Consider the following 25745-nt stretch of genomic DNA (forward strand, 5'->3'; position numbering starts at 1 on the left):
AAACGCTCATGAGTTTCATCGACTGTCCAGAGTGGCTGGCGGATTAAAGAAAAAACAGAGCACATTTGTACCAGCTAAATGGATTTGGGGATAAAGAGGCATGGTAGAAGTAAAAAGCCCTTTGTGATATGGGTAGTTGTATATATGAAACTATATACACTCTGAAATGAGATCAACTTCATCAGTTATGCTTACAGTTGCAAACATTGGTAGTAGGGTTATGCAGCCCATGAAGGTGAGTGGGTTTGGCTGTTTGAATGGGGCTATTGTGGTTAATCATACAATTAGATTGTGTGTGGGCAAGTAATTGTTTTTCTATCCTTTCGTCCTTTTGCTTTGCGGCTTTGCGTTAAAATCACTTTCCGCCCTCTGCATCGACACAGAGATGTGATTTTAAAGAGACAGGTTAACTTGGAAGGGTCTGACTGAAGCTGGTATATGTTTGAATGTTTAACTAGATAATGTGTGGTGTTATCCTTCATGATGATTTTGATCATTTTTAATAGGAAGCATTAGCTACAACGTGGCAGTCTGCAGTGGAGTGTAACCTTTTAATGGCTATGATTGGACCCTCTCCTGCATTTGTCCCACTACTCTGCTCTCAGAATGACATTATTTTACAATATTCTGAATGCATTTTTATTCCCATATTCAAATTAACACCGTAATGTTTTACAGGGGAAAAAAAAAGCAGACAGTAGCTGAGAAATAAATAATTTGATTATTACTGAAAGGAAATTACAAGAGAAAATTTTGAGGGATGGATATGTTTCTTTTTAATGAGGCCAGGAAGCCAAAAGCCCCCCAGTTTCAGTTGTTAAATATGAACATTTAAATTTTTTTCTATTTTACTAAGCTGAATATTTTTGGCCTTTTGACAGTGCAGGGAATTTGAATATGCCACCTTATGCACTGCCAACTCGCACAGGACTTTTTAAAAGCCTTTTCTGGCATTTTGAAGACCCAGTGACTACAATGGATAATGACAATATTTGTTAGCTGCTGCTGTGGTTAAATTACAGATAATAGGCTGTGAGGAGGCAGACAGGAGAGGGGAGCATGGCATGAAAAATGTGGAACCATAAACATCATAGTTATTTTGCATTCAGGGAGCTCCACATTGTACAGTTATTTAATTTGATCATCAGTGCTAAACATAAACTCTGATTTTGGACTGTTAGTTTGACCGAACAAGTATTTAGTAGACCTCACCTTCAACTCTTTGTGAAGATTTGAAGTTTTATCTTACTAGAAAATGCTGATGGAATACGGTTGGTTTGTTGCTGCTGCTTCTTCTTCTTCTTTTCTTTTTCCCCCTCCATCATTTAGGCTGTTTTTACAGAAGATTACTTGTTGATATCCACTCTGATGTACATACACACAGAGAATAACCTTCTCTGGGACCCCTTTCAGAGGTTTCATATACGGCTGCACCACAGGCTGCTCTTTGTGCTGATTTCTGGGCCTAACTGAGATTATATGTGTGCGCGCAATATCAGGGTGGTTTCTGGGTTATCCTAGGCCACACACACGCGCGCGCTTATTCTCTCACATACTTTTAAGTACAGTTGCACACATTTTTATGCACAGTGTGTCTCTAGCTCTCTCTGCTTCTCTCCCCTCATTCACCCTGGTAGTCTCTCAGCCAGCTCCAAGCCGTTTAGCTATGCCCCCTCGCTTTGTCTGTGTGGAGGGATTACTCTGTCCTTTGTGATTATCTGTCTATTAATAGCTTCCTTTAAGGCTGTTCACATGCTTCAACAGAATCAGAGTTGCAGGATTCCGAGGCCCCGGGCTCTCCAACACAATCCGACCCCGAATTGTGAAGCGGGTAATTACAGTAATGATGTACAGCATACTGTACACTGCTGTACTGAGAGGAAGGACTCACACATACACACCAAAGAGTGCAGGAGTACACACAAAGCAAGCAAGAACATTTTTTTTTGTTTTTGTTTTTTTGCTGCGATGTGCAACAAATTGGACTACATAATAATGTATATTGTTACAGCTTGCAGGCGCATACACAGCCAAACATAAAATACAGAGGCTAAGAAAGAGCTCTCTTCTGATGCCACTGGGGTGATGAACCTCAGATATACACCCATCACGTATAACATTATGAGCACTGACAGGCGAAGTGAATAACAATGGTTATCGCTTCATCATGGCACCTGTTAGTGGGTGGGATATATTACGGACCGAGTGAACATTCAGTCCTCAAAGTTGATGTGTTAGAAGCAGGAAAAATGGGTAAGTGTAAGGATTTGAGCGAATTTGACAAGGGCCTAATTACGATGGCTAAGCGACTCGGTCAGAGCATCTCCAAAATAGCAGCTCTTCTGGGGTGTTCCCGTTCTGCAGCGGTCAGTATCTGTCAAAAGTGGTCCAAGGAAGGTACAGTGGTGAACCAGCAACAGGGTCATGGGCAACCAAAGCTCATTGATGCATGTGGGGAGCCAAAAAGGTCTGATAGAAAGGCGTGAGAACACAAAGTGCATCACAGTGGTGTATGAGGCTGCATAGGTGCAGAGCAGTCAGGGTGCCCATGCAGATGCCTGTCCACCACCATAAAAGGTGATGGCAGCAGAAATTATAAAAAGCACTGATGGGCATGTGAGAACTGGCCTGGTCTGATGAATCAGAATTTCTTCTACAGCACATGGCTGGTCAGGTGACTATGTGTTGCTTACCTGGGGAACACTTGGAGTCAGGATGGATTATGGGAAGAAGGCAAGCCGGCAGAGGTGTTCTGCTGGGAAACCCTGGGTCCTACCTTACATGTGGATGTTACTTTGACACATACAACCTCCCTAAGTGTTGTTGCAGACCATGTACACCGTTTCATGGAAAACCTCTTTTAGCAGGATAATGCATTCTGCCACAAAGCACAAATGGTTCAGCAATGGATTGAGGAGCACAACAATTCTGAAGTGTTGACTTGGCCTCCAGGTTTCTCAGACGCTACCGTCTTACAGCACTGTTACTAACATCTGGCTAGATCGTGCTAGATATCAAGGTGCATCTTCAGAGGACAGCATATTTATTCTTGTATTGCACACTGCCCTCTGCACTCACTATACACTGTATAGCACTTTCTTGAACATTGTCCTCTGTATACAGCCTTGTCACCCATATGCATATTACACAACAATGTGACAGATGAAACCTTCTTGATAAAGATGCATGCACTTTTTTCCAGCCCACAGTTCATATTTCACGATGCATAGGCATGCACATGAAGGGTGTTTCACATGCAACACATGACGTGGAAGAAGAGGGACCACTTTGATGCCATATTACTCTCCTGTTTTGCAGTTATGTGTTCAAAGAGAAGACTACATACACACAGACATGACGTAGGACAATCTTTACCTGCCCTTTTTTCTTCTCATCTAAAGGAACAGGTTTAGATGTGGAGAGGAACATACAGGGATAGAACACGGAGGACTTTCGTTCTTCACCTAGAGAGACCATAGGTCAGGAAAGTTGTTTACTGTGTTACTGTGTGTGCTGGTTTATTTGGGTTTGCCGTCTGCTACTGCTGAATCCAACACTGATGAGTGATAAGAGTGAGCAAATAAGGGTTGTGTTGCAGGCCATTAAGCTAAAGCAGTGAACAGAAATGGATGCTGAAACACCACAAAACCAGGTCATCCCTGGGGTCAGCAACGCAATAAAGTAGTGCAAATGAATCTTCTAGTTGTCTTAATTTCTGATGTTCTTTATCAAGCAGATTGTTTAATTTGAGCAGAAAAGAGTGAATCCCTCTTATGTGTACAATAAGACTGCAGCACAATTTGTGGGCTATTTGGAGCGCTGAGTAAACTTGGCAGGATAAGAATATTTTTGCGTGTGTTGTAACGCCTCAACCAAACGTGAAAAATTCAGCTAAAATCAGCTTGCTGTGCATTCTCTCTGATAAATGAACGTTTATTGTGGAAGTTAGTGGAGCAGGGATTAGGACTGCTGCCAGTCAGCCAGGGTTTGGGTTTGATTGTGACTGGCCCGGTTGGATGCATCCTCAATGAGCTGAGCTAAAGCAGGAGGCCAGCAGGTCGTGAGTAACTAGTGGCATTTGGATCAAAACACATTCAGCATAATCACTTTAAATGCGCTCAAGGAGATCTGCAGAGGACTTTTTTCCCCCAGGACAGGAAACTGCACTTTCTCTTTAAACGGTCAGAGCTTCAGGAAGAGGATTTTAGCCATTCATTGTAATGAGCTGACAAAAAAGGAAGAATGAACCAAATCATCCATTTATACAGAAGTTTAATTATGTTTCTTCAGCCGCAGATCATTTTCTAATTTCCCAAGTTAATATTATTTAAAGGAAGTAAAGTAGAAGACATTTTAAACCCTTTTTATTTCTAACAGGATGCTGAGGTTTGCTACACAGGATGCTTACAGCACAGTTGAAGTATTCTGGTCATACGTTAATATGATTCTGCTTCTCTGCCATACAAACAGTTTATGCACTATTCAGCCTCACAGTGATTGCTTCTTCATAACAGCAACACCAATGTATAGACGCTTCACACATCATGTGTCCTTGAACTTTTATTAGTTCCCCTCTTGTCAGAGTTTTTACAAAGCTGAATTGGATTTGGATTTTGTTGACTAAAGTCATCTTAGTTTAGGCTAAACTGGAGCTGCCACAGACTGACAGGAAGCACGTTAAAGGAAGGCATCGCATTGAATTTCTCTTTGTTTTCATAATGATTTGTAGTTAAAACTAGACTTGATGTAACAGTTTGTGTATCTGTATGTCGCTTATCAGTGCTTTTCACTATTTCTACTACTGGAAAGAGCCTGCTCAAGTGAGAGAGCTCAGTAAAATCAACAAATATCCAAAAAAACTTTTGCATTTCTTTCTATAAAATAGGCATATTTCCTTCTTTCAGTCTATTATTTGGTTTGTAAAATTGAAAATGGTGAAAAATGAAGTATTTCAGAGGTAAAATAAGGAATCACCTACTCATTATCACAAAACCTGCATGTTATGGTGAGGTGAAAAAGTCATTTCACCGGTACTCCCTAACTTTCTCGCTCATTTACATGTATATTGTGACTCATCGTCAGTAGCAATAGAATTCAAAATGCAGCCAAGCGCTTTGAAGTGTAATTGTGGAGCGCACACATGCACAGTAGTAGCAGTGTGCTGTCTTCAGAGCAGCAGCTTATCTCTTACATAATAATGGCCCAGTCCTGCCGGGATGAGAGCACCGGGTCTTGAGTTGTGGCGATCTGGGAAGATTGTTGCTCATCTCCCCCACAGGTCTGAACTCTGTGCGACCTTCTTGTCGTGTCTGTCACAGTGGGATCAGAATAAAGACACCTGCCGCCTTCTTCTGCCTGCACATCCACACAATTCGTGACAGCGTTGCCTCTCCCATCAGAAACACTCGCTGCTGGATAATGAGGCTGTCACACTCATCCTGCCTGTGCAGACAGGGGTCTGCAGGGAAGATGAATAAGTTAAAAGCTGTTGCAGAGCAAGAAGCACACTTTTACAACTGAGGCATGCACTGGTAGCATCCTTCGTTTCTTTTGAACAGTCCTCCGTGAACATCTATTGGAGAGCTCGGAAACTTCGATTTCTTCTTCTAGGCAAAGTCACACATTTTCTTCTTTGTGGCTGTAACTACCCACCTACTTCATCTTGTGTTTACACCAAACAGAGATGCTCTGCTTTCGCTCCAAATATTAAAACAGGTGATTCAGGAAGCGACAAAATCAGCACGAGATGAGGGCAGATCAGTAACAGTTTAACTACTACATGGTATTGGATGTGTCTTTAACCCAATCTGCCTGTAGACAATTGACTAAGAAGTAAAGAAAGTATAACTTGATCTCAATGTGGCTAAAAATGGTTTTCATTACCAACAACTTGCTGTGCTAATTGTTTAGTTTGTAAATTCATGGAGAAAGCAGGTTTTTAGCTTCAAAGGGTAGAATCCTGACCATGACCATTAATTGCTTTTCTCATAAAATGGTAATGAAAAAAGAAATCAATAAATATTAATGTGGTTATTTGTGTGTCAGGCCTCTGTCCCACCAGGTCTGCTCAAATCCCTGTTTTTACTCTGCCCGTCTTTGACCATGTGGTGTTTGCTATTACAGCTTTCTGGTAGCTGCGGGAGTCAGAAGCATCTGCTCGCTCCAGATATGTGTCTTTACCAATTTATCTAACCTTTGTCATCATCTTTCTCTTTCCCCTGTGTTTGCTTTTGCCTGTCTAGACGTGCCGGCGGCGGAGCAGCCGGAGCTGTTCCTGAAGAAGCTGCAGCAGTGCTGTACTGTCTTTGACTTCATGGACACGCTGTCAGACCTCAAGATGAAGGAGTACAAGCGCTCCACGCTCAACGAGCTGGTGGACTACGTGACCGTAAGCCGGGGCTACCTGACAGAACAGGCCTACCCCGAGGTTGTGAAAATGGTAAGAAAGAATGAATCTGCCCATTCTGCGTAAACAGTAGATTTGCACTCTGTCTGTACAGAACACTGAAGTTCAGTTTTTTTGTTTTCGCCATGTCCACTCACAACTTTACACCATCTTCATCTCAAAGATGGAGGAAAGTTTGCAGTGATGGGTGTTGGTTTGTCTGCACAAAGCCCTTTTGTCAATTTTTGACCAATAAATCATTAAGCTGACCTTGAGCACCTTGTGGATGGAATCTAAATTTTAATGGACTGTTCGCCATTCATTCAAAACTTTACAATCTATCGTTTTTCACAGACTGCTACCAAAATTGTAACCTCTTTGGAGCAGGTACTAAAAACTGTAAATTTTATTACATTTAATGAGGTAAAAATGTCTGTTTTTGTCAGTGGGGTCTGGAGATGTTTCCTGTCTTAGCGTGTCATCCCCATATCTAAAGAATTTTACTGTCTTTTGACACACGTGAAACATTAAGGTAGCATGCACCTTGAAATTTCGAGTCATTGATGGGGCAGTGCTGTGTGGCCCTTGTAGGTAGTGTTGGTGTGTAAAGCCAATGGTGCTGAAAATGAGTACTGACAGACATGTTTGCATAGTGTGCCTCCTTTGGGTCAAAGCTTACTTCTTAAAGAAAAGCTTCTTTGTAATAATTAGATTTCACTTTTCCCAGTTGTCTTTTTGTGCAGTCATGTTTTGTCTCACGGCTGGAAAATGTCGGCCCCCTGCAGCCCTCAGCACTGATGGTGTAAAGGTGTGAGTGGACATAGTGAAAATGTTCTGTTTAAATTTGTTACTTGTCATTATTCAGTGGGAGGAAACTGATTCAGCTTCAGTCTGATTCTTTAATTAGACTCACTAGAGCAGGCGAGTGGGTGTTGCTGTGTTCTTTTCTCAGGGAAGGAGTAGTTGTAGTTGTTTTTCGTTTTCTCTCTTGTAGGTCAGTCAAATTTATGAGCTATGTTAGTTCACTTTTAGTTCTGTTCTTTGATTTGGCAGCAGCCACAGACCCTATCCAGCCCCACGGGACGTCCATTTTTTGGGTTTAGTATGTAAAGTCTACTACTAAAGAATAAATAACTAATCCTGTGTGGTTGAAATGTTGCTTCCCTCTTTTCCTAGCTCAGCAGGGGCATAGCAGTGATTTTTGAGTGCTCTGTGTACAGACACATAGGAGATGAGCAGATACACAGGAGGAAAATAAGAGCAGAACAGGAGCTGGTGTGCATGTTGGCAGCTACGTATGTTCAGCTAATGAACACAGACCCCACAATGAACAGAGGCCCTGAAGTACTCAAAGCTAATTTTTTTTTTTTAACCTAGTGCACCAAGTTGTTATTATGTTTAATTACTTGGAGCCTTCTACAGAGTATATCTTCAGGCCGTTGAGGACAGTCATAACTGAAGGTCTGCTGCAGTACATACAGGTACTGTAAAAGAAGCAGTCCTGTGCTGAGACAGAAAACATACTGGTCTAATGGACATTTAGAAAAACTGACACAGCACAATATTATTTTCAGAGGTTTCTGCCTGATGACAACTCTTTGATAAGAGTTAACAAAGTCGGTCTCATTAAGAAGAGACATACATGTGGACTAGAGCAGGGCGATATGGCCAAAAATATTTATCACGATATATATTTGAAAATTTGCGATAACGATATAACTGACGATATAATTGATGCGAGACAAAATACAACTCCACAACATTACTAGCGCAAAAAGACAACCTTCCATTTATTTTCACTTAAACAAGAAGCTGGTTTTTATGTACATTAAAGCTTTATAAAAATGTAACAGTGCAAATGCAAATTCCTTGCTGAAAGTTTAACCAAAAGGCATTTCCAGTAGAAATGGGCTGACATATCCTGAGCATAACCATGTATAATATCCACTGAAGTTAAAAAGAGGTGCTTTGCAACATTAAACTGCAGTGTGCAGTACGTATTTTTCGGACCATAAGGTGCACGGGATTATAAGGCACATTAAGCGAAACAAAGCAGTCAGATAAATCAAACTTTATTAAACTCATTCTTCTTGCTTCCTCCACTTCTGTACCATTGATTCATTAATGTTGAATTCTCTGGCAGCTGCTCTATTCCCATGTTGTTGCAGTATATTAATGACTAACCTCGTATTGTGGATGGATTATCTCAGTTGTTTGGTCCGTTTACAGCATCCTGCTGTACGTTTGATTTTTTTCAGTAATCTCTCAGTCAGAACATGCAATATCATGTTTAGGTAACTAGCGAGCTAACTTCCGCTAGCTTCCTGCTAACTTCTAACTCCGTTAAATGTAATAACTTTTGTTTTCATGTATGCCTGGAAGTTAAACTTCATAGTTACACCTGGTAAAGCAGCAATGCTGATCGTTTTATTAAAGATGAAAGAATTTAGACAGTTTTTAACTCTCAGTGATGCTGCAGTGTTCGTTTGACCAGAAGGATACGGAGTTTAGGACCCAGATTACTCCCAGATTTAAGAGCATCTTAGTCCGACAATAACGACGGCCGCTTGCATGTTCTGCAAAAAAATGTGCTTTGTTGTGTATCTGACGGACAAACACCAAACCAGTTCCACATCACTGAAGTTGCACCATTTGTACAAACCAATTCTGGTTCATCTGTTTCACTCAACAATCGGCCATGTGCGTATGAAAACAAAGGCACTGCGCATGCGCGTTTTACTCCCATTCTATCGCGATATTTCATTTTCCTATCGTTGCCTAACATTATACCGGTATTACCGTGAACGGTATAATATGGCCCAGCCCTAATGTGGACAGCATTGTAATTCATTGTATTATTCTTAGTGAATCTAATGTATCACCTGCCACACACATCTGGACTGATGTGGTTTACACTAAACTCTGTTAGGTTTGCTTTGTATGTGGCTAAATGTACTGCTTCATGGTAGTTTTTGTTATCTAGTAGACTATGAACACATAATTAAGTGCTCTAAAGCTGAAGTGTAGACATATGTAGATGCTGCAGTGAGGATTGTGAGACTTCTGACTTCTTGCCAGATTTAAAGCATGCTGGTCTGGTTAAAGATGCAGTGTTTGAAGATTGTTCAATGGAGAAATGCATCAGAATAGTTGACAAGAAGGTCCATGGTTGTGTGTAATAATTCCCCAAAAAATGTTTTGTTAAATTTTAACCCTGTCAATCCACTCGAAGAAAGTGTTCGAAGAAAAACTGAAGTACTGAAGCAGAGGCTCAAATATTAAGGCATGAATTGAAATGTGGTTTTGGAAAGTTGTTTAAACTGACACCTAGTTTCAGTTAAAATGTTTACGTGTACATAAGATTTAGACTTTAGACAAGAGGGAACAGTTCCCTGCATTGAAGCATCCCTCATGTAAACAGCAGTTATCATCTATATACCTATATATATATAACATATATATTTCTATATGTTGGGTCAGAACCCCAATTTCCAGTCACTGGATTGAAGTTCCCGCTTTCTTGTTCCAGGTGTCTCACAACATATTCCGGACCCTTCCGCCCAGTGACAGTAACGAGTTTGACCCTGAAGAGGATGAGCCCACACTTGAGGCCTCCTGGCCACACTTACAGGTAAAGGATGAGAAGGATGTTAGAAATATCTGTGGCTGTTGGTTCAAACCTGGATCTCCTCTGTGTGTGTGTGTGTGTGTGTGTGTGTGTGTGTGTGTGTGTGTAATGACAACCCTTTAGGGGTACTTTGGTGTAATTTCTTTACTAACGTCTGCTAAGTTTGTCTATATACCCACATTTCTGTGCAGTTATCAGTGAGTTGCCAGGTAAAGCTCCTTAGAACAGGCTGAAGCAAGAGCAGTGGTGGGTAGAGTTCAGGAGGAAGTTAAGAGCAAAGTAGTACTGGAGAGTTATGGGAAAGATGGCCAACCAAAGGAGGCAGTCATTATGATACAGGTGTTTGATCTAGTTGGAGGAAGGGTGTCAAGGAGTCTTGAGATGTAAGGAGAAAATTTAGGAATCTAAAAGGAGGGAATATAGGGATGAGCAAACAATGCAGTGTTTAATAAGAAATGTGGCAACACGAGGAGGCGCTAAGCTGGGAAGGTTGTACCACAAGTTAAGGTGATGGAGAAGTGAAGAGAGTGTGCTGAAAAGCTGGAAGTAGAGAAGGTTGGACTATCCTGAGATAGGAAATCATAAAATGGAAGGAACTGGCTAGGATCAGGTGAGGATGGCAATAAGGCAGCAGGCCTGCAAAAAGTCTTTGTGGACCGTAGCTTTGCAGATAATGATGTGATTTGAAGTGAAAGTTGGCAGCAGGTAGAGGGGTGGAGGTGTGCCCTGGAAAGTCCACGTGTGGAGAAGGGTGTATGTGGCTGCCTACAAGAGCAAGACCAAATTGTACTGTTGTGTTTGAATACATAATACATGAAAGAGCTGTAGCACGCTAATTAGTGAGCTTTAGAGGTGTTTGCAGGCCTGTTGCTGAATCTCAAACAGAAGCAGGCTAGCAGTGCCCCCATGCTTCTAGTCTTATGATGGTTGTGAGAGTGGTTATTTCATTCTTATATGGAAAAATGGATGATGATATTTCCCAGAATATACATTTAAACTCCATTTAACTTAAATGGACTTTTTTTTCTCTACCTTGCTCATCCCAGATTACTCTGCTTTTTGTGACTTTTGAGCCGTTTCTCCCTTTAATCCAGTTCTGTTTGAGTATTTATGGGCTTAATTCAATGCACTAATATCTGAGAAGAAGCGATGAGCCTTTGGACTTTTCTATTCTTTTCCACCTGTTATCATGTGAAACAAAGTTTTGTTTGCGTCGGAGGTTAACATGAATTCTTTATCAACCGTGTTTCTTTCTCCAGTTGGTATACGAGTTCTTCATTCGGTTCTTGGAGAGTCAGGAATTCCAGCCCAGCATTGCCAAAAAGTACATAGACCAGAAGTTTGTCCTACAGGTGAGTTGTTGAGTCACCTTCAGAATTCTGCTTTTCTACTTCATCATCTTCTTTACTGTCAGTTTAGCGTTTTCGTATCTTTCTTTGCTTTTAAGGCACGTTGCTTTTTTCTGCCTTACTCCCTAAAATTGACTTTTCTCCCCCCTCACCTTGTGTCCAGCTCTTGGAGTTGTTTGACAGCGAGGACCCTCGGGAGAGAGACTATCTGAAGACAGTCTTGCATAGAATCTACGGCAAATTCCTGGGGCTGAGGGCTTTTATACGAAAACAGATCAATAATATTTTTCTACGGTGAGTAAACATGAATTCTTCAGATGCCTGGGCTGGAAAAAGCTTGTGTTTGTATGTGAGTGGAATTTTTTTCACGATAAGAAGGAAGCCACGGTAGAAAGTTGCCAGTCAACAGAGTGGAGCTAAAAATTCGAATAGACAAGGCTCACAAATAAAAGCAAAGAGCTGAATTCTTGATGTCTGCCGTGAGGGGATCAGATGGCTCTCTTATTCAGTAGAGAATATTTGCTGGCAGAGCTTTGCTCCACTTCTCACCTTATAGGGAAAGGTCACTGAAAATCAATACAGACTTGTTCTGAGCAATCTCCTTCATCTTATGATGTGTACCCTGTTCTCCTGGATGACGGTGCTGTTCAAGTGAAAATGATGTGAGCTGTAAGCTATGGTCTTGTCAGCTGAACACCTGTGGGAAATATGGACCAATGTCCTACGCCCTTTGCACACATGCACAGCAGCCCCGAGTTTTCGTAGACATCATCCAACAAATGCCAGAAAGCACAAATGTTGTTAAGCAGGCTGAGTCCTGCACCCTGCACCAAACTTCTGATTGGATCGTATGCAAGAATAGAGCAGCTAATTGTTCAGTGAAGTCATATGAGTGGGTCACATTTCCTCCATAAACCAAACATTTCTATTAGTGGAAACGCAGCTAAAGTGGACTGTCTCCTGCTGTGTGATGCATGTGAAAAATGACAACTCTGATTAGCGTCCCAACCTGATTTCTCCTGTTGGTGACATCACGTGGAAGTTTATGTCCTCTTCATCATCATCTCCTTCCCCTTTTTCGTCTTATAATAATTCTTGACCTTCTTCCTTGTTTTTCACCTCATTCTTCACTTTCATCACCTTTTTTCATCTTGTTTTTCTTCCTCCTCACCTCACCTTCCCTTCACCTTCCCTTTGATGTTCCTCTTCACTTTATTCTTCTACACCTTCTTTTTCACTCTTTTTCTGTTCTTTCTCACAATCATCCAAACTCCAAATTACAAAATATGTTTCAGAAGAACGAAGTTTATCCCTGCCATCTATAGAGTCAGTACCCAGGCACAATGACACTGTTGAAAGCCGATGACGGTTTTTCCTTTAATATAATTACATTTGTGTCAGTGTTCCTCAGAAGTTTGTAAAGGCCACAATAAAGAGAATATGGGACTCAAACGTGGAGAAACCCACCCCAGAATAAGTGATCATGGCACTGTGTGTCTGCTGAATGTGTAAATGAATAAAGTATGCGCTTACCCAAAAGAGCCAGTTATTGCAAACAAGCTTACACTGAGAGTTTACGGAGACTCTTCTGCTTCTGTTCTGATTATTAAGATAAGATAAGAGATAAGATAAGATAGAACTTTATTAATCCCTCGGGTGGGTTCCTCTGGGAAATTCGACTTCCAAAAAGCACAGCAACGACCGAAGTTACAGTTACAGAATTGTTATATATATTTATATACACACACACACACACACACACACACACACACACACACACACACACACACACATATAAATACAGAGACAAATATAAATAAAATATACAAAGGGGATAAATAGAATAAATAGGAATAAAAAATAAAAATACAAGTGAATTGCACATTTCAAGTATTGAGTCTATTGCACTGTTGACTATTTACAAAAAGTATTGCACAAAAGGTATTGTACAGTGAGGTGAAGAGGCACTACAGCTTAGTTGTTCCCCCCTCCTTTGTCCTCCTGTTTCCCCTCCCTCTCCCCTCCAGAGAGGAGTTAAACAGTTTGATGGCGTGTGGGACAAAGGAGTTTTTAAGTCTGTTAGTTCTTGTCTTGGGGAGAAGCAACAAATCAATTTGTACAGCCAAAGGATGAGAAGGATGTTAGAAATATCTGTGGCTGTTGGTTCAAACCTGGATCTCCTCTTGTGTGTGTGTGTGTGTGTGTGTGTGTGTGTGTGTGTGTGTGTGTGTGTGTTGTCATTATTTGTGTTAATTTACAAATTACCTGTTTTTTGCCATTCTTTGAGAGTTTTAGTGCTTGTGTCTTTTCATCGTGTGCCTTCTCTCATCTCCTCCTCGGTCTGCCTCCCTCTCTGTCTGTCTGCAGTTTTGTTTATGAGACGGAGCACTTCAACGGGGTGGCTGAGTTGCTGGAGATCCTGGGGAGGTATGTGGGGGGCCTCTGAGCCTCAGACACACATTTACATTCTGCTCTGTTATTGCTGATGCTTTTAGCCTGAGTGACTGAGACCTGAGAGCGACAGCAGAACTCAACTCAACTCTGCTATCTTGCTGTGGTTTTGTAGATGTAACAATGAGGATTTTTTTTTAACATCTTTAATTTAATCAGGCAAGCTGGAGTTAGTTTTTTTTTAAGATACCCAAGGAGGCTAAAGACATGGAACTAAAACGCTGAATGATTAGGTTCCATAAAAACAGGATTTTAACAGAGCAGAGTGAATTCCAGCAGCACGGTTTGACTTGGAGATGAGAAGTAAATTAATCCTCCTTTCAGCTTAACAGTCTTTTTAAGCAGTGAAGCAAGATAGAAAGTACATTGACTTTGTGATTCGAGTTGTTTGAGGTCAGACAGAGAAAAGGGCATTTTTCTGTAATACTTTATTTGTTAATAAAAATATTTTAATATCCAGAAACGTATCCAGATAACCTCCTTGGAACGTCTTCAGTGCTCTGGAACCTGCAGTGTTTTACACAGACATTACTTAACATTTGGGTGCCCACTCTGACCATTTTAAAAACATTTTGTAATCAGACTTTGAACTTAAATAAGAGGAAAGTTGGGAGAGGCAATCTCTAGCGTCAGCTCTTTTGAGTTTGCTTTTGTACCATTTTTCCACATCGTTCAGCCGCTTCTTCGGAGAAGATCTCATCCTGTGGTCACACTGATTGGACTGCAGCTAGCAACAGCAGTCTCTGTTCTCCTCTGGAGCTCCACTGTGAGCTGAGGGCCATTCTAACTAGAAACTGCAAAAAGTTGGAGAACTGGCTCATGTGACCTTTTGCCAAGGTCGTCGAGGTTGCATAACAACAAGGACTTCAGGGGTGCATTCACCACCTGCAGTCTGAGACAGTAGCTTTGGACTGCAATGAGACTCATTCAAAATAGAGCCAATTGAAATAATTGCAAAGAACGTAAAAAATAAAAGTATTATTTAGTAGCTCAGTTAGGAATGCATGCTTGTGTGTTTGTGCCACAAACAGAGGGTTAACCCGCGGAAAACACTGATATGTATATGACGTTAAGGTCGGCAGATAACAAATTACACGATGTGTTTCATGGAACATGATCCGCAGTCCGACCTCTGACAGTCATACATTTTTGTTGTTGACTATCAAAGCTTCAACTGATTGTCAGGGAGAGCCTGGACGAGCGTGACAAACCAATCAACCAACATTAGATGAAGTCAAACCAACTCCAGAAGAAACACTCCAACTATGGGAATGAGACGGGCTTCTCCTTGGAGAGCTTGCTGGCACATACATTCAATAACATCTCTGACATTTGTCTGGCACACAGCATAGACACGGAGCACTGTCGCTTAAACAAACACGAATCTGATACAACACAATGTAAAACAAACAGGATTGTTGCGATTTTTGTGAGGATCATCAGGTCTGTGTTTCTTCCCCAGGCCACATCACCCGTATAAACAGTGTTCTTTTGGTCTGCAGCTCATTGATCTTCCACTTGCTTTCATAGGGTCACAATAAAGTTCTTTTATGTGTTCTTGTTTAATTTATATTCACATTTTCCTCTTTGTCTCCTCCTTCTCTCTTCCAGTATAATCAATGGTTTTGCTCTGCCACTGAAAGCAGAGCATAAACAGTTTCTGGTCAAAGTGTTGATTCCCCTCCACACTGTCAGGAGTCTGTCCCTCTTCCATGCACAGGTAACAATAGTGTGTATAGAGTATGTGGGTAAAAGCTAATATCTGCCACCTTTAGATTTGGTGGAATCCCAGGCGTAGTTTATCCACAAACAGAACTTGGAACCTCGAAAAGTATCCTGTTTGCTTTTTAAGGTGTGCTTTCGTGCTATAGCTTATGTGTATGTTTGTGTGTTTTTATACACGGAAGGAATCTAAATGTGTAATAATATTATAGTTGACAGCAGCCGTGAAAATCAGCAGAAACACAGTGGTTTAAAAAGTAAAATCATTTGAAAGCTCTTTCACTGCTGTGTTTGTACGTCTGAGCTGCTCTTGTAAGCCTTGCTCGAGGCTTAATGTGATGTTAGTTTTAACCTCCGGATTCCTCTCCTCACAGTTGGCGTATTGCATTGTACAATTCCTAGAGAAAGACCCAACATTAACAGAACCAGTAAGTATCTATGCACAACTCCTCCTATCAGTCATCTTTGTGTGACATTCATTTTTCATTCCCCCTCCCAGTTTGTCATGAAAGTGTTTCACATCAACGACAGAGTCAGAAATGTAAAGAATGACATTACTGTTATTATTATTTCAACTCAAATACTTGTATTTAAGAAAAAAAAAAGGGGGGGTGGGGGGGTGGGAAAAGGAGCCAACTGTATGAACTGTGGCATCTTCTCTCAGGTCATCAGAGGCTTACTGAAGTTCTGGCCAAAAACCTGCAGTCAAAAAGAGGTGAGGCTCATTTGTTGCTAAATGCAAAAAACCCCCAAAACAACAACAATAATAATCATCTTGTGTGTTGTTGATATTGTCCCTCTTCCACGGCACTGCAGGTGATGTTTCTAGGGGAGCTGGAGGAGATTCTGGACGTCATCGAACCCACACAGTTCGTCAAGATCCAGGAGCCGCTTTTCAAACAGATCTCCAGATGTGTCTCCAGCCCACATTTCCAGGTCAGCGATGACTCATTGTGACAATGCCTACGTTTCCTGTGGGGTGGGGGTGGCCTAATTTGTATCATGGGGGACATTTGTGCTTAAACAGTTATTGGTTATTAAAGAGTGACGAGTGGTTATTGGTGGCATGAAGACATGGCTCAGTTAGTGTGCGTCCGTCTCGTCCCAGGTTGCAGAGCGAGCTCTTTACTACTGGAACAACGAGTACATCATGAGTTTGATTGAGGAGAACTCCAGCGTCATCCTGCCCATCATGTTTGCCAGCCTCTACAGGATCTCCAAAGAGCACTGGAACCCGTGAGTAGCATGACTTCTGTGTAATAGATGAGGCTTAATGTTTTCACTTTCTACTGATGTTCATTAGGAAATGTATACTTCAAGACCTGAGTAGAGTCACACATACAACCCTCTGTACCCCAGCAGAATTGCATTACAATGGTCCACATTCTTGAGAAAAATCTGAATTCCGAACAGCTAAATATAGCTTAAAAAACTGATATCAATTGGGAATTAGTGTTAATTTAAAGATCACAAGTAGATTGTTGAAACTGCATATGATCATTTAAGTTACTAGTCACCTCAGGATTCCTCTCCTAAGGCAAAGTCAGGGCTCTAACACAGGAAAACATGCATGCACGTTCATTTATTCCTGATTTTCAGCAAATTAGACTTTAGCTGGCCAGTGGTGAAAATATAAATTACTGAAAAATACTTCATTATCGTGTACCTGTTTTTTGGTTGTTTTATTCCGAATTTATTGCCAAGTGTTGATATTATTCAGATACGTTTGTAGACACAACCAGTCATCGAAACATGCCAGCTGGCTGTGCCTGTTGTGGGGTGCATGGGGCACATATGGATCTTAAAGAGGGTTATACTCCAGTGCTAATAGGAACAGCATGTTCCTGTTTTTAAGAATAAATGTGGAATGTTTGGAAAAATCTACAAATGGGCTTGATTTTGATCTCAAATGGAAAAAAATGTTTGTTAGTTTGCGAATCAGTTGGGCACACATCGCTGGATGTCTCCATAATTTATCCAAAAATGAAGGCTGGAAGCTCTGTGTCTGCCACCACAGAAGTCTGAAGGAGCAATAAAAATGTGCCGCTGTAAGTTGTCTTACTCTGTCTGTGCTTTTCCCCTCTCAGGGCAATCGTGGCGCTGGTATACAATGTACTGAAGGCCTTCATGGAGATGAACAGTACCTTATTTGATGAACTCACAGCCACTTACAAGTCGGACCGCCAGCGGTAAGAAGCTGCTCACATCAGCAGCAGCAGCAGGGGTGATGGGGACTCATGAATAATGTGATAGTTTGTGATGCCTCCAGGGAGCTGCTTAACACATTACAGGAACACACACAGTGCTACTATCACCCCACTGTGTCAGTCTCAGGATCAATATTAGATGTTGGTTAAAGAAAAGCCACACTGATAAATACTTTGAGTTAGAGCACCAGACTTCCGTTTAGAGTGACTGATTCAATAAAAACATTTCTTTATTTTTTTCACTTGGAGCTAATGCTTTTTTTGTGCTTAATGCTTATGTGTTTTTGTGTTCCAGTGAGAAGAAGAAGGAGAAGGAACGGGAGGAGCTGTGGAAGAAGCTGGAGGACCTGGAGCTGAAGCGGGGCCTTAGGAGCGACGGAATCATCCCAACTTAACAAAGACAGCGCCGCGCTCCCCTCTGTCCCTCCCCTGTCCTACTGCTCCTCTCCTCCTCCTCTCCCCGTCCGACTCCCCGCTCCTCCTCTGCCCTGATCCCGACTCTCCTGCCCTCGACATTAGCCATGTCTGCCCAGAGCTCCTGATACAGGCTGTCGTCTCTGGATCGACACAGAGCGCTCGCTGGTTTCTTAATTTTCTTTCTTTCTTTTTTTTCTTATGCTTTTTTTTTTCCTCCTGTGTTTGTGCGACTTACTTTACAGTAGATTCATTACGTCTGTTTTCATTATTTCAACAGCACTGTAAATAATTGTTTTTTTTTCTTTTTTTCTCCCTTAAACTGATATTATTGCAAATGGAAAAACAAAACAGTAATAATAATAATAAAAAAGGAAGAAAAAAATAGAAAATGAGAAAATCACTTGTGTGGGAGGGGAATTTAAACAAGAAAAAAAACTTTTTGGACTGTAGGACATGGAATGAACCCTTGGAAAATATTAAAAAAAAAACACAAAAAAGAGAGGTTAGATTGATTTTAACTCTTCACCCCAGTCTTCTTCAGTGTAGTCCCATATGTCATTTTTATTTTCTTGGTTCTCCTCTTTGCTTTTCCTCTTGTTGCCTCCATCTTTCTGTTCCCTCTCGGTCTTACCAGGCCCCAAGTGAACCAATCACAGTCGCCCCATTCCATCCAAAGAACACCCCTAATCTCCCTGGCCTCACCAACCTGTCTGCGAATTCTGCTTCCTGTTTAAAACAGGCAATGAATCGAACAAACAAACACACATTAATCTGACAACAGGGCCTTTCACAGTGCACACAAACACACCACTGACTCTTTAAATGTGTTTACATGTGTGTCCATGCAAATCAGGAGAGTACATAACTACATAAATCCTGACTAAAACTGTCAAACTTGGGATTTGAAATGCTGAAAATTGAGCAGTAAGTGTAGGGTTCTTTTTTCCCCCCTTTACTTTGGCGCCCTCTGGTGGTAGTGCCAATACAGATGATGTTAAAAACAACAACAACAAAAAGGCTCAAAACAAACTTTAAACGTGTGCAGTCATAAATGTTCCACACAGCAATAACTGAAATGGTGATGGGGGCTTTGTGCAAACTTTCTCCTGGTGCTTTTGTTTCACCTGTCCCATGAGACGAGTGTCTCTTTTGAGTCTTTTATAGTTATTCAGCATCTCATTTTATTAACTTCCCTGGCAATGTGGCTGGTTGCCCGATGTTATAACAGAAAGAGATTAACACATACAAACCAGAAACAATTTGAATCCAGAACCATCTGCATGTAAACACACTCCTATTCATTTCCCCCTCTCCAAAAAAAAAAGGCTACCTTCCATTAGCTGATTACGTTCCTTCTCTGTTTTTGACCCCGTCCCTCCTGCCATACCAGGTATCGCTGGTATCAGTCTGGCACTGGTACTGTCTGGCCATAACGGGGGACTCACAGCTAACGACAGACACACAACACACACACATGATAACGGGTCCTCAAAGGAGCGCCAAAAAAGAAAAGTACTCCTCGTGTGAAAAGACGAGCGCCTCGCATCACCTCCCGCCCCTCTCGCCTCGTCCCTCTAAGCCCACTGGGGGGGCGCCGCGTTGACTTCACAGTATTACAGCAACAGTGACAAAAAAAGACAACCCTGTAAATTGTTATTGAATGCAGTACACTGATAATCTTGTATCTTGTAGTAATTTAGCCTATGTTTTTTGCTTAGGAAACTGTGGAGAGGAGTATCCAGTATATAAAGAGGTATTATGGAACAACTTCCTGGTATTTATGATAGTGTTTCCCCTTCTTTTAGTCTGTTTCTTTTTTCTTCCTGTCTCACTCCTCCCGCTTCTCTTGGTTTTTATCTCATTTTGAATATTTTGATGAAGTTTCTTTTGACCATTTGAACATATATATATATATATATATATATATATATATATATATATATATATATATATATATATATATATATATATATATATATATATATATATTTCTCTTTGTTTTTTTTTGTTTTTTTTTTTTAGTTGGGGAGGGGAGGGTGGGAGGGAAGGAAAGCAGGGAGGGGTGAGGGCAGGTAGGCAGGAGAGGGTCAGAGGGGGGAGGGAAGCGAGTGTAGAGGGAAGGCACTGAGCAGACCACTTTTGCCCTGTTGGGAGTCTTTGACAGTGAACCTCACCCCCTCCTCCCTTGCAGAATTAATGTGTGCTTTAGAATGGCCCAGATGTAATATGATTTAAAAGCTGAAAAAAAAAAAGATAAAAAAGGGTTGGAGAAATACAAATGTTTAATTATTTTAAAAAATAAAGAGATATTAAATTAAACCTGTTTTGTGATAAAGCCCAGATGCTGAATTGCTTTATTTCACTGGGTTCACAGGGTGTGTGTGTGTGTGTGAATGTGTGTGAGTGAGAACTGAGATCCAATTTTACTTTTTGTATGTAGACACTTTGCAGCCTGTTGCAAAACTATATCATGTGTTCACATTTCTTTAGCTGGATTAAAACAAAACAAAAGTCCCATAAAATAGTATTTTTGCACTAACACAATAATTCTAAAGAGCTTTTTGCTGAAATGATCTACAGCAGATGAGCGGTACCTGAAAGTCATGTACTTAAGAAACAGCAAAACATCCAAAAGACCGGACACGGGACCTGAGAGATTCTTCTGGCCCTGCAGTTGATCATCTACCGAATCCTCAGCGGAATTGAAGGGTGACTGTCGCAGGGAGAAAGAGCTGAGGTATGCCAAATGACAGAAGGAACTGCAATGAAAATCAGTGGCAACATTATTATGTTGTGATGAGATCAAATTTGACATTTTTAAGTCAAGTCATCACAGTATATACGGGGGAGAGATGTACAGTAGTGAATGTCTACAACCTGTGGAGGCTCTATCGTGGTTTATGTCTACGTTTCAGTCAGTGGTATTGGAGATCTTACCAAACCTGATGAAATTATGAACATAAAGTGATGCAGTACCATCAGGAAAGTTTCTAATGGGCTTCAGTTTTTAGCATGACAATGATCCCAAACACAGCTAATGCAATAAATCATACCTGGATAGAAAGAAAAGCCACATAGATACACAATGAACACTCAAGGTGGGTCTCCCCACAGCTCGGACATCATCTTTAAAGCAGTGTGGGACAGAGAACAGAACAAAAGGCAGCCAACATCCAAAAAAGATGTTTGAATGCCCTTCAAGAAGATTGAACTATTTCTGAAGGGTACTTTAAAAGAAATTGAAAGAATATTTACCTAAGAGAGTTCAGGCATTTGAAACATTAAACAAATCTGAAAGAGAAAGTTTTAGTAGACATTCACAGCATCTAAGAGGTTGCGCTTTAAAACACTTTAACCAAACTGGATCATTTGTATCCAAACCAAGATCAGGAAGACTTAAAGGAAGCATGTTTACCGGATGAACACATGCAGAAATAGTAAGACTCCATTTTTTACAGGTTGAGTTTGCCTACGAGAAAGAAGTATCTGTAAACCAAGACAGGAACCAACTCCAAACTATTGAGGTGGTGAGACTGGACGGCTGATGGGAGTTGGAACACCTGCAGTAACCAATCAGCACTATGTTCATCAGAGACCTGCTCCAGCCCTCTGCGTTCAAGCTGTGAGCAGAAAGCCAAAGAGCCCCAACACACCTCAAAGCTTTGAAGAGCTGTTTGAAGACCAAGGTGACTGTCATGGATTTTCTGAGCAGTCAAATGATCAAGACCAATGAGAGCACTAAAACAAGAAGAAACACCCCTGACACAGGAAGATCCTTGTCAGAGGTGAAACTTGCTGGTACCTTTCTATGGAGAGTTTACATGTTCTCCTTTTGCCTACATGGGTTTTCTCTGGATGTGCTGGTTTTCCCCCACAACCCAAAAACATGCCCAGAGAGCTCCTCTGAACTGAACTGTGGTGTGTTGCAGTACTTGAGGTGGTCAACAGAGGCCAGCAGAGACCTACAGTTTACAGGTTTAAACTCGATCTGGTGAGTCGATCACAGTTAAAGCGACACTTTAAAAACCAAAGTTCATTCACACAAGCTGTTTGTTTATGTTTTATACAGGGAAATAAAACCTTTAAAAGAATAGACACTAAAAAACATCCACACCCCACAGAAAGGCCCGAGCCTATCAAGAGGTTCAAACCCAGAATTTTTCTTCCTGAGAAGTAATAATCCTTACCACTGTGCTACCGTGCCGCCTCATGTAGCACAGAATCTGAGCTCCTGTGTCTGTGCTTGATTCAGTGCTGGTCACACCCAGGAGACTGGGCACGCTGTGGACTGCCGTTAGGATCTAATTAGGATCATCAGTCAAACACTAAACCCTGGTGGCTCACATGAGGCTTCTTGCCTGGAATTTTCCCAAAGCCCCTGGACACATTTGGCTCTGAGCTCTTTACAGCAAAAAAAATAAAAGAATAAAGTAGTAACAACACTGCTGATAATTATATACACTCCTGTTTCTCCTCTCTGTACAGACTTTCTTTGATCCCAAAACAGTCACATAGGAGGGAAGAAGAAAAAGGAAGATCATTTGCATCTATGTATCTGCTGAATTCGTTCATCAGGCGAATATCTCCTATACTTTCCCATTTGAATGCATGGATTTCTGAGCCAGAGACAGCCAGGATCTGTGTATCTGAATGTTTCTCCAATCGTTTCCGTTTCATTTGCTGTAAAACCCAACTTCCTGCTTTCTTCTTTTACCAGCATTAAGCGGTGCCTTTATTTCTCCCGTGATATGAATTATGCAACAACAGTAACAATAAATGTTATCTTGCATGTGGCCTTCTCGGTGCATCACTGTACATTGTCAGAGTAGAAACTGGTAACCAAATAACAGCCAGACTGTGGGAGTCACATGAGGTCACATGCCTATTACCAGCAATAAAGATGCATTTTTTTTTCTGTTTTTGTCTTTTCTGTGCACCTTTTGTTATACTTAGTTTTAAGTCACATTGGCTATTAATAATATGTGTATTTGTGTAATTAAATTTAAATTCAGTAAATTAAAAGACCCTACAAAAACAGAGAAAACCCAACAATTAGACCACAATGTTTGAGGTATGGCTTCTAATGATACTGTCCAAGAGCAGCATGTATAAAGTAAACAGAATTGGTCCTAGCACAGAACCCTGTGGAACTCCATGATTAACCTTTGTGTGTGACGAGGACTCTCCTATAACATGAACAAACTGTTCACGTTAGAGATGATTCAAACTACCGTTCAGTACCTGTAATTCCCACGGCATGCTCCAATCTCATGGGTTACAAGAAACGGCATTTGGATGCATTCTTACGTCAGTCCTGCACCTTTACTGCAACCTTTTATCCAGTTGTGTGAGACATATTAGATTGAAGCCATCAGAGACCGTCTCACTACATCAATGGTAGGAACAGAAAATCTCTTTGACTCTGACTTTTGTTTTTTTCTCCCTTTTTTCAAGCTGAGTCATGCCCTGTCTGTCTCTCTGTTAACATTTTTATTTTGGAGTTCACAAAGTTCCTGTTCTGCTGTTTCCAAGGGTTCCTCTCTAAAAACAGAAAACTCTTTCACTCTGCCCCTCTGTCTCTAATGCACCTCTCCTCCTCTTTCTCTGCTTCTGCCAAATCACTGCAGAGGAAGCATCCTCTCTACTTTTTCTCCAGCCCTCTCTCATTTCTTCATTTCATTTCGCCTTTATTGCTTCTTCCATCACATAGCTGGTTCTTCTCTCTTCATTTCTTTTCTCTCTTCTTTCATGCTGCAGTATTAATTTGTGGACCCCCCCCAATAATTCCTCCTATTGTTTCCTTATTACCATTTTGCTTATATCGTCACCTCTTATCTCCTTCTTTGCCCTCCTTACTCTACCTTGCCACTTGCCTCTTTGTTTCCTCTGCTTTTCTTTCTTCTGATCTCTTTTCCTCATTTCTTTCAATTTACCCTCATTTCATTTTCCTTTCCTCCTTTGTTGTTTCCTTTGACTTCTCTTTACTTGTCTGTTTCCTCTCATTTCACTCCCTTACTCTCTTCTTCTTCTTCTTCTTCTTCTTTTACCCTCCTGCTTTCATTGTGACTTGTTTCTTCATCTCTTCTGTTTCCTGTTTCCTTTATATTTCCTTATACTCCCTTGTTTCCTTATATCCTACCCCTTCCTTCTTGTTTCCTTGTGCTGATCTCCACCTTTTTGTGTCAAAGTCCTGTTCTTCTCTCCTGTGATTTTCCATCTTTTGCATTTTCCTCTTGCTTATTCCCCTCCTCTCCTTTCTTTTCCCTCTTCATCAGTTTTCTCTTCTTCCTGTTTTTTCATTCCCCTCCTTTTCCTCTGTGGTGTCTTGCCCCTTCTCTCTTTCTCTCTCTCTCTCTCCATGTGTGGGGGGGATTAAGGTGGAGGAGGAGGAGGAGAGAAAAGCCCCGACAGTTATGAATGTGTGTATATTAATATAAGCCTCATAATCCCATATTGCCTCGGGCTAATCTTTGCCTTTTTGTTTTTTTCGATGTAAAAACAAGAGAAGCAGCCAAGAGTTCAATCCACATTAGCGCACTGTGATGTGGAAATGCAATGCCCACCAGTGCACAGAGGATATGTGCTTTATGAGGAAGATTGTTGTCATGTTAATGAACTCTGAATAAGTCATGTTCTTATACTTGTTTGATAAGAACGTGAATGAGATGAAAGCTTTTAATCTTGTCTCTCATCAGTGAAGACAGCGGTATTAGAGGGTACGAAGCCTCCCACTTGCCTGTCATAAATAAGGCTACCGGTGTAGCAACGAGCCCACACACACATAACACAGCCATGAAAACACAACCTGTTGCTGTGTATTTATTTGGATTTGGAACATTCACGGAGGATTGGACCATCACAAATCTGTCAGCCTCTCTCAGCTCATCCCCTCAAGAACAGCTGATTGTCTTTTTTGTATAATAATAAATTATATTATATTTAAAGCCTTTCAAAGTTACATGGACTTGGAAGTACATAACAGTATGGAGAACTTTTTAATTCACCTCCAGTCACAGGAAGCAGAGATGATGTGATACTTCCAAACTTATTCAGAACGTGATCACTAGTCTTTCTCCATTTCACAACCACAAGCTACATTCATAAGTGTTAAAATATGACTTTACTGTTGTTAGAAGATTAGGATCAGATTATCAGATTATTATAGAGCTTTTTGACCAGCCACCTTTCCCACATGAGCCCTGAAAGGCACATCTTAAAGTTTTCTCCAATGAATCATCAGCGAACAGACAAGACTCTACAGTATCAGTGCTTGTTTCTGTTTCTTTACATCACAGGCAAACTGGGAAAGTTGTGCCACAGACAACATGAGGCTCGAAGATGATTACAAGAATGTAACGTTGCCCTTAGGCTGGGACACTTGGAGTTGGTCTGAAGATAATTTTGTTGCCATTTTTCTTTTTACAGAACATTAAATATATAAAAATGTTCTTAGTATGAGTCGTTGTAACTGAAAAGGTTTGCTGTTTTTCTTCCCCTTTTTCCAGAAGTGATTGATTTAAGATGTACTTACCCCCTTAAGTGCAAGATCCCAGAGATTTTCTAACAAGTTTCAAAGTGAATTACTG

At 41.0% G+C, this 25745-nt stretch overlaps 1 protein-coding gene across 4 annotated transcripts in view; it reads left to right on the forward strand.

The window, feature by feature from the left end:
• Nucleotides 1–20074, forward strand: part of ppp2r5eb (protein phosphatase 2, regulatory subunit B', epsilon isoform b) — a 53258-nt gene extending 33184 nt beyond the window's left edge. For all 4 annotated transcript variants that reach the window (XM_004554680.3, XM_004554681.3, XM_004554679.6 and 1 more), the window contains 12 exons: nucleotides 6243–6439; nucleotides 9915–10016; nucleotides 11273–11365; nucleotides 11526–11656; nucleotides 13730–13789; nucleotides 15425–15533; nucleotides 15910–15963; nucleotides 16200–16250; nucleotides 16352–16471; nucleotides 16644–16771; nucleotides 17623–17724; nucleotides 18038–20074. In XM_004554680.3, coding sequence (XP_004554737.1) covers nucleotides 6243–6439; nucleotides 9915–10016; nucleotides 11273–11365; nucleotides 11526–11656; nucleotides 13730–13789; nucleotides 15425–15533; nucleotides 15910–15963; nucleotides 16200–16250; nucleotides 16352–16471; nucleotides 16644–16771; nucleotides 17623–17724; nucleotides 18038–18137 — 1247 coding nt within the window. In that variant the 3' untranslated portion in view covers nucleotides 18138–20074. The remainder of the gene's footprint in view (nucleotides 1–6242; nucleotides 6440–9914; nucleotides 10017–11272; nucleotides 11366–11525; nucleotides 11657–13729; nucleotides 13790–15424; nucleotides 15534–15909; nucleotides 15964–16199; nucleotides 16251–16351; nucleotides 16472–16643; nucleotides 16772–17622; nucleotides 17725–18037) is intronic.
• The last annotated feature ends 5671 nt before the right edge of the window (nucleotides 20075–25745 follow it).

Source organism: Maylandia zebra, linkage group LG19, assembly GCF_041146795.1.
Source record: "Maylandia zebra isolate NMK-2024a linkage group LG19, Mzebra_GT3a, whole genome shotgun sequence".
In the NCBI taxonomy this organism is placed as follows: domain Eukaryota; kingdom Metazoa; phylum Chordata; class Actinopteri; order Cichliformes; family Cichlidae; genus Maylandia; species Maylandia zebra.